The 13,025-nt window shown below is 49.7% G+C and overlaps 1 protein-coding gene across 1 annotated transcript in view; it reads left to right on the top strand.

The window, feature by feature from the left end:
• The window catches only part of Plxna4 (plexin A4), a 440,362-nt gene that overhangs the window by 404,333 nt on the left and 23,004 nt on the right, over positions 1 to 13,025 (top strand). The window contains exons 23-25 of the mRNA XM_052173399.1: positions 317 to 383; positions 1,148 to 1,294; positions 4,586 to 4,745. Of these exons, the coding sequence (XP_052029359.1) occupies positions 317 to 383; positions 1,148 to 1,294; positions 4,586 to 4,745 (374 nt within the window). The remainder of the gene's footprint in view (positions 1 to 316; positions 384 to 1,147; positions 1,295 to 4,585; positions 4,746 to 13,025) is intronic.

Genomic DNA, 13,025 nt, shown 5'->3' with positions numbered 1-13,025 from the left:
CAGTAGCCAGTCACATATGGCAAGCAGCAACTGGACAGCTTAGGTGAAGACCTTTGCCATCACTCTGAAGTGGTACAGGATGGCACAAAGAAGACCCCACATGTATCATATGCATGCCCAGATGTTGACCTCCAAATTCCCAGACAGAGCTCTGTTCTTAGCCCTGGGGCCTGACAGGCTGTGAGACTCTCCTGTGCCTTCGGTTACCAGACACTGAGATCAGTAAGATGCTGGCAGGTTCTCCCTAACTCTGCCCAGCCCATGGCCTCTGACCAATCACCTCTTGCCCTCTTTCTCCCACCCCTTCTATGACCAGGACGGAGTCAGTGGCCGAGAAGATGTTGACTAATTGGTTCACTTTCCTCCTCTACAAGTTCCTCAAGGTAGGATGGGATGAGGACCAATTTTCAGCCCTCCTTCCTCTCCTGGGTGTAAGCCTTTGCCCCCTAAGCTTGACCCACTTTACAACTACTGTGTCCATTCTTAAAGAGCCTGATGCATCCAGTCCACAAGATTGGATGCAATTCTCTATTGTCAGGGAACTGAATTGAAGAGAGCTCCCTGTCTGGTGCTAACTTCAGAAAGAACATCCTCTGTGGCTAGTTCCTCCCCCGTGAGAAGCAGATGTACCACTGAGATAGTTCCACGTGGTCCAAAAGCTAAATTCCCATTTTTAGTTGAGCACAAGTTACCTGTAAAGTTCCCGGTGTCCTCTCCCCTCCCAGCATCCTCTTCTTCCTCCTAGTACCAGACTTACGGAAGCTGATTAAAGGTCCTAGGACAGGCACATAAGGCATGATGGTGTGGATGGGCAGAGGATGTGCCTGGGAGGTGGAAGAGCAGAGCTGCCGGGCTGTCAGTCACAGGCTTCAGTGGACCAGCCTCTGTTGATGTAGTGGGGTGGGAGAAAGAGCAGAAAGGAGGGAAGGAGGGGAGGAAGGAAAGACAGGCTCTGGACAGGCGGCAAGCAGGAGCAGGGCCAACTGGGTCTATAGAGCCAGGGCCCATGCGAATCTGGAGAGTACAGAAGAGGTAATGGGGAAAGGCAGCCAGGAAGCAGGCAGGACCAGGAAAGCCAGAACAATGGGGTGTGCCCTGTATACCTTTGTTCCCCGAGCTGTAATAGTGGCATTCTTCTCTCCTGCAGGAGTGTGCTGGGGAGCCCCTCTTCTCCCTGTTCTGCGCCATCAAGCAGCAGATGGAGAAGGGCCCTATCGATGCCATCACCGGAGAGGCCCGCTACTCGCTAAGTGAGGACAAGCTCATCCGGCAGCAGATTGAATATAAGACCCTGGTGAGTATCGTCAGTGCTCCCCTCAGCTACGGCAGGTCAGCTGTGTCCTGAGGAAGGAACCGTGAAAATGCCTCAGAACAAACCACATTTCCAACTTTGTCTGTAGTAGGGCCCGGGCAGGTGCTCCTCTGTGGGTGCCCACCTCTGTTTCCTGTGGTCCAAGCACCAACCAAGGTACCCCAGTGGCTTGACTATAGCTCAGTGACACTTCAGCTGGTGCATGGGTGTGGTTCAAGACAGGTGCTGAATTGAGCAGTCAGGGCCCAGTAGGGGTGAGGGTAGAGGCCATGCTGGCAGGGACAGATGCTCACACAACATGTTCAGATCCTAAGGCCAGGTAAGGAAATGATCTAGCTGGAAGTCTATTCTGGTTTTCCCATTCATAGCTTTCTAAGGGGCCCAGAATCCCAACAGATTGACTGCTGGAGAATCCAAAGGTCCAGCCTCTTAGGCTTTTGATCCCTCTCAGTTTCCAGCTCATAGGAGAAAGTCACAGACTTCAGTAAAATGGCAAAGAGAGAAGACACTCTTCCAGAAATAGAGACTCAATGGATTTCTTAGTGAAATAATAATAATACATTTAAATGTTTCTGGCTCCACCCTCCACCATCCCTTTGCAACACAATGAGTTCTGAGCACAGGCATACTCTGTCTCCAAATTGCAGCAGCCTTTGTTCCTCAAGCCAAAAGATTGTGCCCAGCTAGTGTCCGGTGACAGACTTGCAGAGAATGTGAAGAATCCAATGGACCAGGACTAACCACTCATTAAGTTGGAAACATCTGGAATGAGAGAGAGACAGGAGATTATTTTACTTAGGGATGGCAGGATGGTAGGGAAGGGTGTTCCTACATCTGAGGGGATATTCCATCCAGCGATGATGCAGGAAGGCGGTCCTGCCCCAGGACAGACAGAGCAACAGAGACTCCCACTAAGCAAGTCAGTGTAGAATTGGGAGCTGTGGGAGTGGGCAGAGGCTGGAGGAATCCTGGGAGCTCTGAGTTTGCTGGCAGTGACCTTGTCCTGCTGGAACTGGAGTTAGCACAGCCACGGTGGTGTTCCAGGACCGGCATTTCCAGGAAGCCTGGTAGAGTATTAGACACTGCCCTGGTTACCTGCCAGAGAGTTTGCCAGAAGACAAGATGCTACCTGCCGGAGTGCTAGACACCCACGAACTTGCTAGAGTATAAGATACATACCTGGTTACCTGCCAGAGTATTAGATGTGTGTCCCCCCTCCTCGAGAGCCACCCCCAGGAGACTGCTAGAGTGCTACACTCCTTCTGAGGAACCTAATAGAATGTCAAATGTTCCCTGCAAGACCGCCAGATGGCTAGAGCCTCTCTAGGAACCTTCAGAGAAAGCACCAGGTGGATGATTCTGAAGCAGTTAAGAGCCAGGAGAAGACATGTTTCTGAGCCTGGGACCCTATCCTCTGTCAGCGAATGCTTTTCCCCCTCAAACATCAGTCCTGGCATTGAAGCATGCAATGACAGATCACCCACTTTTTTGGGGGGGGGGTGTTATTCGAGACAGGGTTTCTCTGTATAGCCCTGGCTGTTCTGGAACTCACTTCTGTAGACCAGGCTGGCCTCAAACTCAAAAATCTGCCTGCCTCTGCTGCCCAAGTGCTGGGATTAAAGGCATGCATCACCACTGCCAGGCTGACAGATCACCCTTAAGTATCAGTCTTTGCTCCACGGTTTTTCTGGGAAAACAGTTCAGACTAGGCCTTTTTGCTGCCTAGAGGAGGCTGAACTGCCCATCAATGACCTAGCAAAAGGACAATATGGTGGCCAGAGCAGGAGGGAGGGATATGGAAGGTTCTTAGAAGGAGAGAGGGACTGGCTGGGCCTCTAAGCTAAGTAGACATTTAGCTCAGAGGCCCAGCTTCCCATATTTTCAGTTCAGGACATTTTGAAGGTGAGAGTGTGATTTTTTTTTTTTAGTAGATTTGGGCTTCCCCCCCCCCCTCCTCTTAATGGAATAAGCCTGTTCCCCATTTGTGCTCATAGCAGTCTAGCTGCTAATGAGAGGCAGGAGTCCAGGGCCAGGGTTCTGATTACCACCACATGGAGCAGGAGGAGGGCTGGTGTCTGGTTCTGCAAGCCAGATGGGGCTATTGGGAAATGGTTACTGGGAGGGGCCTGGGGGTAAAGTTCCAAGAAGGAGGGGGACACAGAGCGCCCAGGCTCTACGGACAGAGGAGCAGTTGGGAACCCAGAATAGCAGGACATCTGACCTCAACTTCCCCAATACCCAGGCCTCTCTGCCTGGCTCTTACACACCGCTGGCCATTCCCTGTACTTCATAGTTCCCTTCCTGTTCTACTGGGGTTCCCCCCCAGTCCAGGGAACCCACAAAGCATCATCAATATAGAAAGGACACACCATAAGGATGGCTACCGGACAGCTTTGAACTTCTTTAAGGAAGTAAGCAGCTGGTGAACAGTATTAATTTGCTCTCTTCTTTCTGAATCAGAAGTAGAGGCTCCGCACCAGCAATGGCCTCATCCCCTGACCAGGGCTTCAGGTTCACAGCCAGGGAGGGCACTGGCGGGGCCTGAAACTGTGGTTTGTTTTTTTAAAGGCACCTTTTTATACTTAAAGAATACATTACGTTCTAATAGATCCAGCAGCCTCCAATCATCCTGAAACGCTTCCCAAACCAACGCTATTAAATCTTTTAAAACAGAAGCTCAGTTTCTCATTAGTTCTGAGCATGTGTGTGAGGGTACATGAGAGAGAGAGAGAGAGAGAGAGAGAGAGAGAGAGAGAGAGAGAGAGAGAGAGAGAGAGAGAGAGAGAGAGAGAGGAGACAGACAGAGACAGAGAGGTGATTATATATTGGAGGAACAATAAGGGGTGACACACAGAAATGGGGTTGGAGTGGGTAAGGGTCTTGGGGTATAGATGGGGTGCCTCCCTGCATATAGGTACACAAGTGAGACTACGCATGTATGCACGCTTCTATGTTGTTCTGTTACAGACCTGTCCTCCCTCCCATCATAGCATGGCATCATTCTTTATAGATTACTGTTCCCTTTGAGAAATCTGAACATCTGTCCTAATAGTGTGCAGTTGTAATTAAGCGTGCAGTTTATCATCCTGCAGTGATGTTGAAGACATGGTATCATAGTATCATCCTTTCTCTCTGGACAGGATGGAGTTGCCCTAACCCCTCCATGCCCCATCATGGAGATAAGTCCTTCATGAAGGATCTCAGGGGTGCTGTTGGGATCTGGGAGCCCTTCCTATTGTCCTCATTTATGTGACCTCTCCCTGCTACCCTCAGGTCCTGAGCTGTGTTAGTCCAGATAACATTAACAGTCCAGAGGTCCCAGTGAAGATTCTCAACTGTGACACCATCACTCAGGTCAAGGAGAAGATCCTAGATGCCATCTTCAAGAACGTCCCATGCTCCCACCGACCCAAAGCTGCAGACATGGACCTGGGTAAGAGGGCCAATTTCCAGGGCTATCCCTGAGGCTGGTCTTGGTCAGCTCCTGCCTTCTCTGGTCAACAGAATGTGGATCTGGGCTTCAAGGAACAGCAGAAGCAATAGACAGAGGCAGGCAGGCCAGGTTTGCTTTTACAGCCTTCTTGGAATTGATGGGAGCAGGTTCATGAACCATCAACAAAAGAGGGGCCAAAGGTCACTAGGCCCTCTGTTGGTGGGGGACAAAGTCACTAGGCCCCTGTTGGTGACCCCTCCTGGCAGGGCATGCCTCTGCCATGCTTTGAGTGGCTGCGAGATGGGATTGCAGGTGTCATATCTGAATGTTGGGATATAAGGGCAAAGCTACTCTTCCAAGCCCCTGTGGCCAAGGTCCCCACACTGCCTTTGTTCCCTCGAGGCCCTCCCTCCCCTCCATGCTGTGCCTATAATTTTTGCTGAATACTCACAGCTCGAAGGATCTGGGTCAGCCATGGAGGATGGAGAAAGAGAGCAGAGAAAAATGAGATACGACGGCCTGCTGTGGAGCAGGAAGACCCTGTGTTTAAGGTTCTGAGAAGAGATAGCCTAGCCTGTATAAACCAGGGTGTGCCATCCAGAGGCAGGCGGTTGTACTTGGCCTGAATGCTCCGTAGAATGTCATGCAGGGGATGTCATCTGGGGGGCGCTCTTGAAACCAGGGTGGAAAAGGGCGACGCCAGCACTTTTTGTGGCACCTGGCTCTGAGGCCTGGTGTCCCTAAGTCCTTGCTGCGTGACCTTGTCTATATGTATCTTCCTTTCTTTGCCTTCGAGGTAGAGATGATAATAGCAACTACTTCCCAGTAAGAGTTCAGCGGGGGTGACACATTGAAGGCTTGTCACGTGGCACACCTGGACCCTGGGAGAGGGAACATGCTCCTGGGCACACTGGCTGTGGATGTTTGTTAATTCTGGGTATAAGGAGGGTTGCTGACTCCTGGCAACATGGGGGGCAGGGTGAAACACCCCCCCACACACACCCCAAAGCCCCACGTGTCCATCTGGCCTCTAAGCTGGCTTCTGCTAAGCTGAATAGGACAGATGGGCTTCTATGATTTTGCACAAATCCAGGGTGATTTTTCACCCCTCCCTACCCCCAACTTCCACTTCCTGCCATGTTCTGGTGCCTAAAGATCCTGAGCCTCAGGAAGTTCCGTTAGCTCCTTGAATGCCTAGTTGTCTCCTCCCTCTAGGCTTAAGACTAGATGTGCGCAGGACCCTGTGCACCTCTTCTTGCAGTAGTGTCTATAAGTGTCTTGTTCTTACGGCACAGAGGAGGCTTTGCACTACGGGACATTGGTGTGTATGTCCATGCATGTATCCCAGGGCACTAGTCCCTAGAACTCGGGTGTATGCCTGCTGCCAGGAAGGACCCCATCGACTAATGGAGCAGAAGCCCCTGCTGTAGATCCGGGGGGCGGGGGATGAAATGGCTCCAGTATGAAAGGCTCTGGTGCTAATCTCTCTCAGACCATTCCAGAGGCCTCTCTAATGGCTTGAGTGGGAGAACCAGGAAGCTCCCATGTTCCTTTTCTTACTTTGTCTATGGGCCCAGGATGACCACCCCTCAGCTCCTCAGCCTCAGTATCTGTGAAGAGAGGGGGAGGAGTGCTGGGAGACAGGGGACTCCTGAGTGTGTCCTGCGCTTGAGAACCACGGCGACTTCCTAAGGAGGCAAGCAGTAGCCTACTCCACTTGAAGAGCAGCTCAGTTGCTACTAGGGAGTGGCTTCTCTGATGCATTAAGAGCCAATGGGTGGCTGTGTGAGCTTCAGGCCTGATGGAGTTAAGAAGGATGGGACCAGTGTTTTACATCATACCCCAAGCAGAGGAACTATGTCCTCTCCTGCAACCGCTGGCTGTCCTGGAGAGATTGGGCTGAGTCAACGGCTGCTGCTTACGACTGATCTTCCCTTCCCAGAGGCCGCCCATTCTGTATGTGGGAGAGGGAAGAAAACACTTGCTAGTTTTAGAGAACTGCTTCCCTCAGAGATCAGAGGATGCAGACCCATCAAATATGTCTGCAGTAAAGAAATGTAGTGTGTCTTCTTGTGGCACGTCTCACAAGCACAGGCAGGACCCATCTTGAATGAAGGCTACAGTGTCGAATGAAGTAATTTTCTTCCATCCTTTAGGAGAGAAGGGATCGTGGGCAGTTGTGACTGGCAGGGATCCAAGGGCAACAGAGCCAGTATCCCACTGTACAGTGGCAGAGCACAAACCCATTTGGTGTTCTATTGCTCACTGCCAGAGGTATGTTCTGCACTGTACAGGAGATCTTCAGCACATTAGAAAAGGCAGGCTTTGGTCAGATGACTTGGCCCGATTGTAGGCTCTGTAAGTGCTCTAGTGTGTTTAAGCTAAGCTAAGCTAGGGTTACTTTTCTACTTATCATACATTCCACTTATAATGAGTTGGCTTATCTGGACACAGCTCTGGGTAAGTTGAGGTGTGTGTATGTGTGTCTGTGTGTGCGTCTGTGTGTGCATGTGTATGTGTATGTGTATGTATATGTGTTGTGTGTATATGTGTTGTGTGTGTGTATATGTGTGTCTAAGGAGGGGGTTGCATCTCGTACTTAATTGAGCATATTGACCGTATGATTTTGGAGCCAACAAGTCCAAATTGTCCAACTTCTCCAGGGTACACTGGAAGGCTGGAGGCCCACGGAAGAGCATGTGGCCGTCTGCATGCAGAATTCCCTCTGTCTCAGGGACGGCCAGCATTTGCTCACTATAGATCTTCAACCAACTGGAAGAAGCCCACCCACATCCTAGAGAGGAATCTGCATTACTCTAAGTCCCTGGACTTAAATGCTAATCTTATCTATCCACACCTCGCAGAAAGACTGAATAATGTTTTACCTAGTGTCTGGGTACTAGAACCCTGCCAAGGTGGCACATAAAATTCACCATCACAGGACACAAAGAGAAGGATGCAGGGTCTGCCTGGATTACAGGCTGTTGGGATATATGGCATGAAAGATAGCCACAGGCAGATGTTTTAAGAGTGTGGGGTTCAAAAAGCACAGTTTCTAGGTGGCACTCCTTGAATATATGAACTGGCACCATCTGTTCACCACTAGGATTCGTTTGAATCTCAATTCTTCAATAACCTGTCCATCTTCAAGACTCTTTCATATCAGTTGTAAACTGCCTGCCAGGCACAGTGGCCTAGGAGATCAGGAGAAGCTCGTCATATCTCAGCATACTGGCAGGGACAGGACACTTTTCTCTGTGAGCTTAAGACCTCTTCTTGATACCTCCATCTACTTACTCCCCAGAGGGAAGGAGAATGTTTGCCTTCAACAAATAGAGAATCAGCAGCCCAGAGAGGCACAGTACCTAGGCCCATGGTGCACAGCAGGAAGACGGAGAGATTACCCATTTTCTCCCTGTAGTCTCCTCCATAGGACTTCCTTTTCCCTCTGTTAAGGCTGGTGACTTCCAGAGATTCCTGTGGTTTACGTCAATGCTCTGTCAATAGCCCCTGGAACTCTGCCACCCACCCTGTCTTGCCACTGAGGTCATTCTGAAAGGATATATATATATATATTTCTTATTTGAATATATATATATATATATATATATTCAAATAAGAAATCCCTGTATGGAATAAAAGATATACCCTCTTCTGAGTGAAATATAAAGAGTTCACGGCAGCTGTCTCTCCCCTGTTTGCATTTTCTGCTGGCCGATGGGAAGGACAGATAAAGATAATGGAATTTCTTCTTCTTTTTTTTTATTTTGCCTCCCTCCCTCTCTGGAAGGTGGAAGTCTAACAAATTGGATTGTGAGTGAGTCTGTCCCCTGTCAGTGGTGCCCGGAGCAGGGCATGGGCCTGTGGGGCGGAGCTGTGGGCAGAGAGGGCTCAGCCTGCAGTTTTCTCTTGATACACGCATATGAATGCCAGGGTCACCTTCCTTCCTCCCCATGGTCACCACCTGCCTGCTTAATTCTGTTTTGACCCAGCACACTGCCTGGAGTCATAGTGTATCAGAAAATATCCACTAAAGCCCAAGTTGGTACCACCTCGTGATGCCAACTGTGGAGGAGACTGAAGCAGGAGGACCCAATTTCAAGGCACCTGGGTATGCCCAGGCTACAGAATGAGTTCACAGCTAATCTGGGCAACTTGTAAGACCTTGACTCAGAATGTAAAATGAAAATGAAGCCTGCGGATGTAGCTTGGCAAGGGACGGAGCTTGCCTAGCACACAGAGGACCCTGGGCTTGAAGGCCCCCTGAGCCGTGGCTGGGCTTTATTATTTATTTATTTATTTAGTTAGTTATTTATTTATTTATTTATTTATTTATTTTGGCCTTTCTGTCTCTATCTACCTTCCCTGGCATGCTCAGTCAAGGCGAGGGTCTTGTTCACATGGACCTCTGAGACTTTCCATGTTTGATCTTTCGATATGGTAGTCACAGCAGGCTCATTTTCCAGATGGTTTGGTCCCTGTTCTCATCTGCAGAAGGTATTGACAGGAATTACCCAAACCCAGAGTTCATGTCACTGACTGAGCTTGGCATATCATTCAGTACTTAGAGGAGGTTTCCCCATCACTAAACTCTAAGGGCAACCCTATCTGTCTCAGTGTCTACCAAGGACACTGCCATTGGCTGACTTGTCACATTGTCCCTTGGCTATCCTGACATGATTGCCTCATACAGGGCAAGACAGAGACATAAAGAGGAGGGTTTTTTATTTTTTGATTTTTATTACATTTTAATTAATTTGCTTTATGTACTAATGGTGGTGTTATGGAAGCACATGGCTTCTACATCACACATATGGAGGTTAGAGGACAACATAAAGGAGTCAGTTCCCTCCTTCCACAGTGTGTGTCCTGGGGATTGAACTCAGGTTGTCAGGCTTGGCTGCAAGCACCTTACCTGCTGAGCCATGTCAGCAGCCCAAGAGTGCTTGTAGTACTGATTCTCACAGGCTGCAGTAAATGCTCATCTGCTGCAGAGAAAACTAGGGATTTGGAGATCTAAGCTCTTTTTCCCTTCTGCTGCTTAAATCTAAGGTTTAACATGCACAATATAAGGAGTGGCCCCTCCCAGGGGCCTCCTGAGCTGACACAGACAGTGGTGTATGCAGCATGGGACCCTGGCACTGCCCCTCATAACTTAGATTCAGGGCTTCTTGATCTCCTAAGTTCATCTTGGTTTGTCTTTTCTAGTGTGGGGTAAGAGTTTATGGACCCAGCACATAAATCAGGAGCACGCTGTCATAGGACAGGGAGAGCGATTGTCATTGACTTTTGATTTTGACATCTCCTCCATGTCATCTGCTTTCCTCCCTAAACCATAATGGCTCATCCCGCTATCAGGGCTCGTGAAACAGGACAAGGGCATCCAGAAAGCTGAGCCCTCGTCCACGCTTAGATTTTTCTGAGACATGCCAAAGACGTAGGAAATAATTAGTATTTATTTACTGGAGAGATGACTGAGGGAGTGAAATGAATGTGTGAAGGACAGAGAGAGCCCAGATGAGTGACCGACAGTGTAACTCTGGCCTTGCGGAATCCGTTTTCAACACAGTGGGCACGGGGAATATGGAACAGTATGTGGACAGGAAGCGGGAAGCCAGAGGCAGCCTCTGGGAGGTTCCAAGTCAGGATGGAAGGTTGGTCAGTATAGACATAGAGTGGTAATCCAACCCTCCAGTAGAGGTAAATGTGGAGACTCTGGCCAGGAAGAATAAGTCCTGGGAAGCAGTTTCTCTGCTGATCTGCTGAAAGTCTATCAGGGAACAAAGGGGTGCCTTCTAGCTGTACCCCGACACTCTTCCTCCACCCCGAGATCAGCTCTGTGCCCAACGGGTAGGCCTTGCTTCTTTGTTAAAGTCCCAGGAATGAAACTGCTAATAGCAGCCACCCAACTCCCAGGTTCTTTCTCATCAATAGAGGACTGAGATGGCATGTACCTTTATTCTTTTAAAACCCTGTCTGATAGTTTAGGTAAAATACACAGCAACTTTTCTGAGTAAGAAGTAACGAAAATAACAGACTTAAGGGCTCCGAAAGCAAGGCTAAGTATCCCTGATTCATCTTACAGTCCTGATGTTGGTATTTAAGGAGACATCCCTAACTGTTTGAGATTAATAGGCAATGGTTGCCACCTCCCAGGCATGTTCAGATGCACCTGCTCAAGCATGTGCCTGGGTTGGTGGCTGTAAGACTGGGTAGCCTTTTTTCCTGTATCCCTAGAGCCCGAGACCAAGCGCTGGCATCCCTGGTAAGTGCGTGTCTTGCTTGCCCACTGCCCAGCATTCATACCAGTGTCTTGGCTGTGGGGAAACAAGAGACCATGCCACACTGTGGAAAGGGAAGCTCTAGGGAAAGTAGCCAGTGACCTGTCAGAGCCCCAAAGTTCCAAATGGGAGCTTTAGTCATGACAGCCTAATTCTGGCAACAGTTGAGGGTACAAGCCCCTCCTTTGTTTTCCCTTCCTGCCCTTCCCAGAACACATGGCTGGCCTTAGGTGACAGTGCTTGAGCTGTGTCCACACTCATCCTCTGCACATGAGGGACTTCTTTTGTGAACCCTAAGTGACCCCACAAAGGGGGCGAGGGAGACTGTGAAGCTCCCTAGATGTGAACTCAGGGGACCGATCTACTAAAGCACAGCCTGGCGTGATGGCCTCTTTGTCTCGCTCCCCGAAATGACCTGTTTTTCATTTTCCCAGTTGTAATGTTGGTGGAATGTGGGACAGTGATCAAAGACCGGGTCACACTTCTCAGTTCCTATAATTCTCTCTCCCAGGTTGCTAGCAGCAGCTCACAGTTCACCTCCAACTGTCGCTCACTGCCCATCTGCCAGGGGAAGGACATATACAAATGTGAGGTCCTCTTTTTATGATGAGAAAACAGGCAACCTTTACCAAGTCACACGTGCCCTTTCAGTAGCTTGTGTGCCCACTTGATCATTCGTTGCATGGGTATTCGTCAAGGGCTTCCTGTGTCCTGTGCACTGTGTGAGCCCTCCTGGTAGGCATTCAGCATCATCAATATCTTACTCCAAGGACAGTCTGAGCCCCTGGGGAGACTTGGCCTTTTTCTGGCCTATTTTTTTGAAAGGGGGACATGGAAGCAGACTGACTTCCATTTGCTTATATAATTACTGGACAAGTCTCACAACCGTGGCTGCTGACTATGTCTGGACAGGCTGTGCATTGCACAACTCCAAGGGAGTTTTGCAATGGAAATTTGACACTGCAGCCCAGAATCAGTAGCTTGTTATAATTGCTCAGATGCCATTGAGGCTGCTGTAGCCCTACCATCAAGGGCACCAGTATGCTTAGTAATCTAGAGGACTGGATGCTGAACCTCAGGGAGAACCTTCTCCAACCCAGCTGATAGTCAAAAGGGCAGTGACTACCCTTCCTGGCATGCCTTGAGGTTTCTCTTGTGCTGCCCCCAACACATCCATACAGCTTCTGACTCCATGAGGCTTCATTCACTAGGCAAGCCAAAGACACCCACGGCCACGTTCCTCCGCCAGGCGGTCACCACCATGGTGCACTGCACAGAGAATCAGCTGCTTGACCAGAATAGAGTGACTCCTCTTCCTTTGGCATGAGAGCTTGTAGACCCATGGGGAATATAAAAAGCAAAGCAAAAAGAAACAGTGTAACCTAATGATGGAAACATGGGACCGTGTGTTCTTCCCAAAGCACTTCCCTCCTGCACATCCTCCTACCTGCCCTAGGCCCAAATCACCATGAGCAGTTCCCTCACAATCATCTGCAGGCCTCAGAGACAGGCATTCCCCAGTGATTTCTCCACTCCAGTGAGCAAACAGCCCATAGCTGTACCATCCCTTTGAATCCTAGCATGGTGCAAAAGCCAGGCAACAGGGGTGCCCTGGTGAAGCAAGGCTGGCCTAGGACATCAAGAGCCCCTTTGCTCTTCCCCAGGGCAAGATGCTTCCCTCCTGGGCCTGGATCCCACACTTGGTGGAGTCAACAGTTGTAACCACAGCACGCACAATGTAAGAAGAAGCAGAAATTTCTGTGATTCAAATGGGGCCAGAAGGGGAGGCACAGCCTGACCTTGGCAGAAGGGAAGCTAAGCAACGAATCTGCACATGTGTCTCTGAGGCCCATGGGGAAGAAATTCTGACAGGCCAGACAGGCAGTGTTATATAAGGGATGCCTGTATCTGTTTGTGGGCACTTTGAGCAAACCCAGCGTGCTCTGCACCATCAGCAATGCCAACATCTGTGATCCAGGAAGCACTGTATGGGCTACCT

This window comes from Apodemus sylvaticus, chromosome 2, assembly GCF_947179515.1.
Source record: "Apodemus sylvaticus chromosome 2, mApoSyl1.1, whole genome shotgun sequence".
NCBI lineage: Eukaryota > Metazoa > Chordata > Mammalia > Rodentia > Muridae > Apodemus > Apodemus sylvaticus.
The sequence above is the reverse complement of the archived record's forward strand: the minus strand, read 5'-3'. Positions and strand labels throughout refer to the sequence as shown.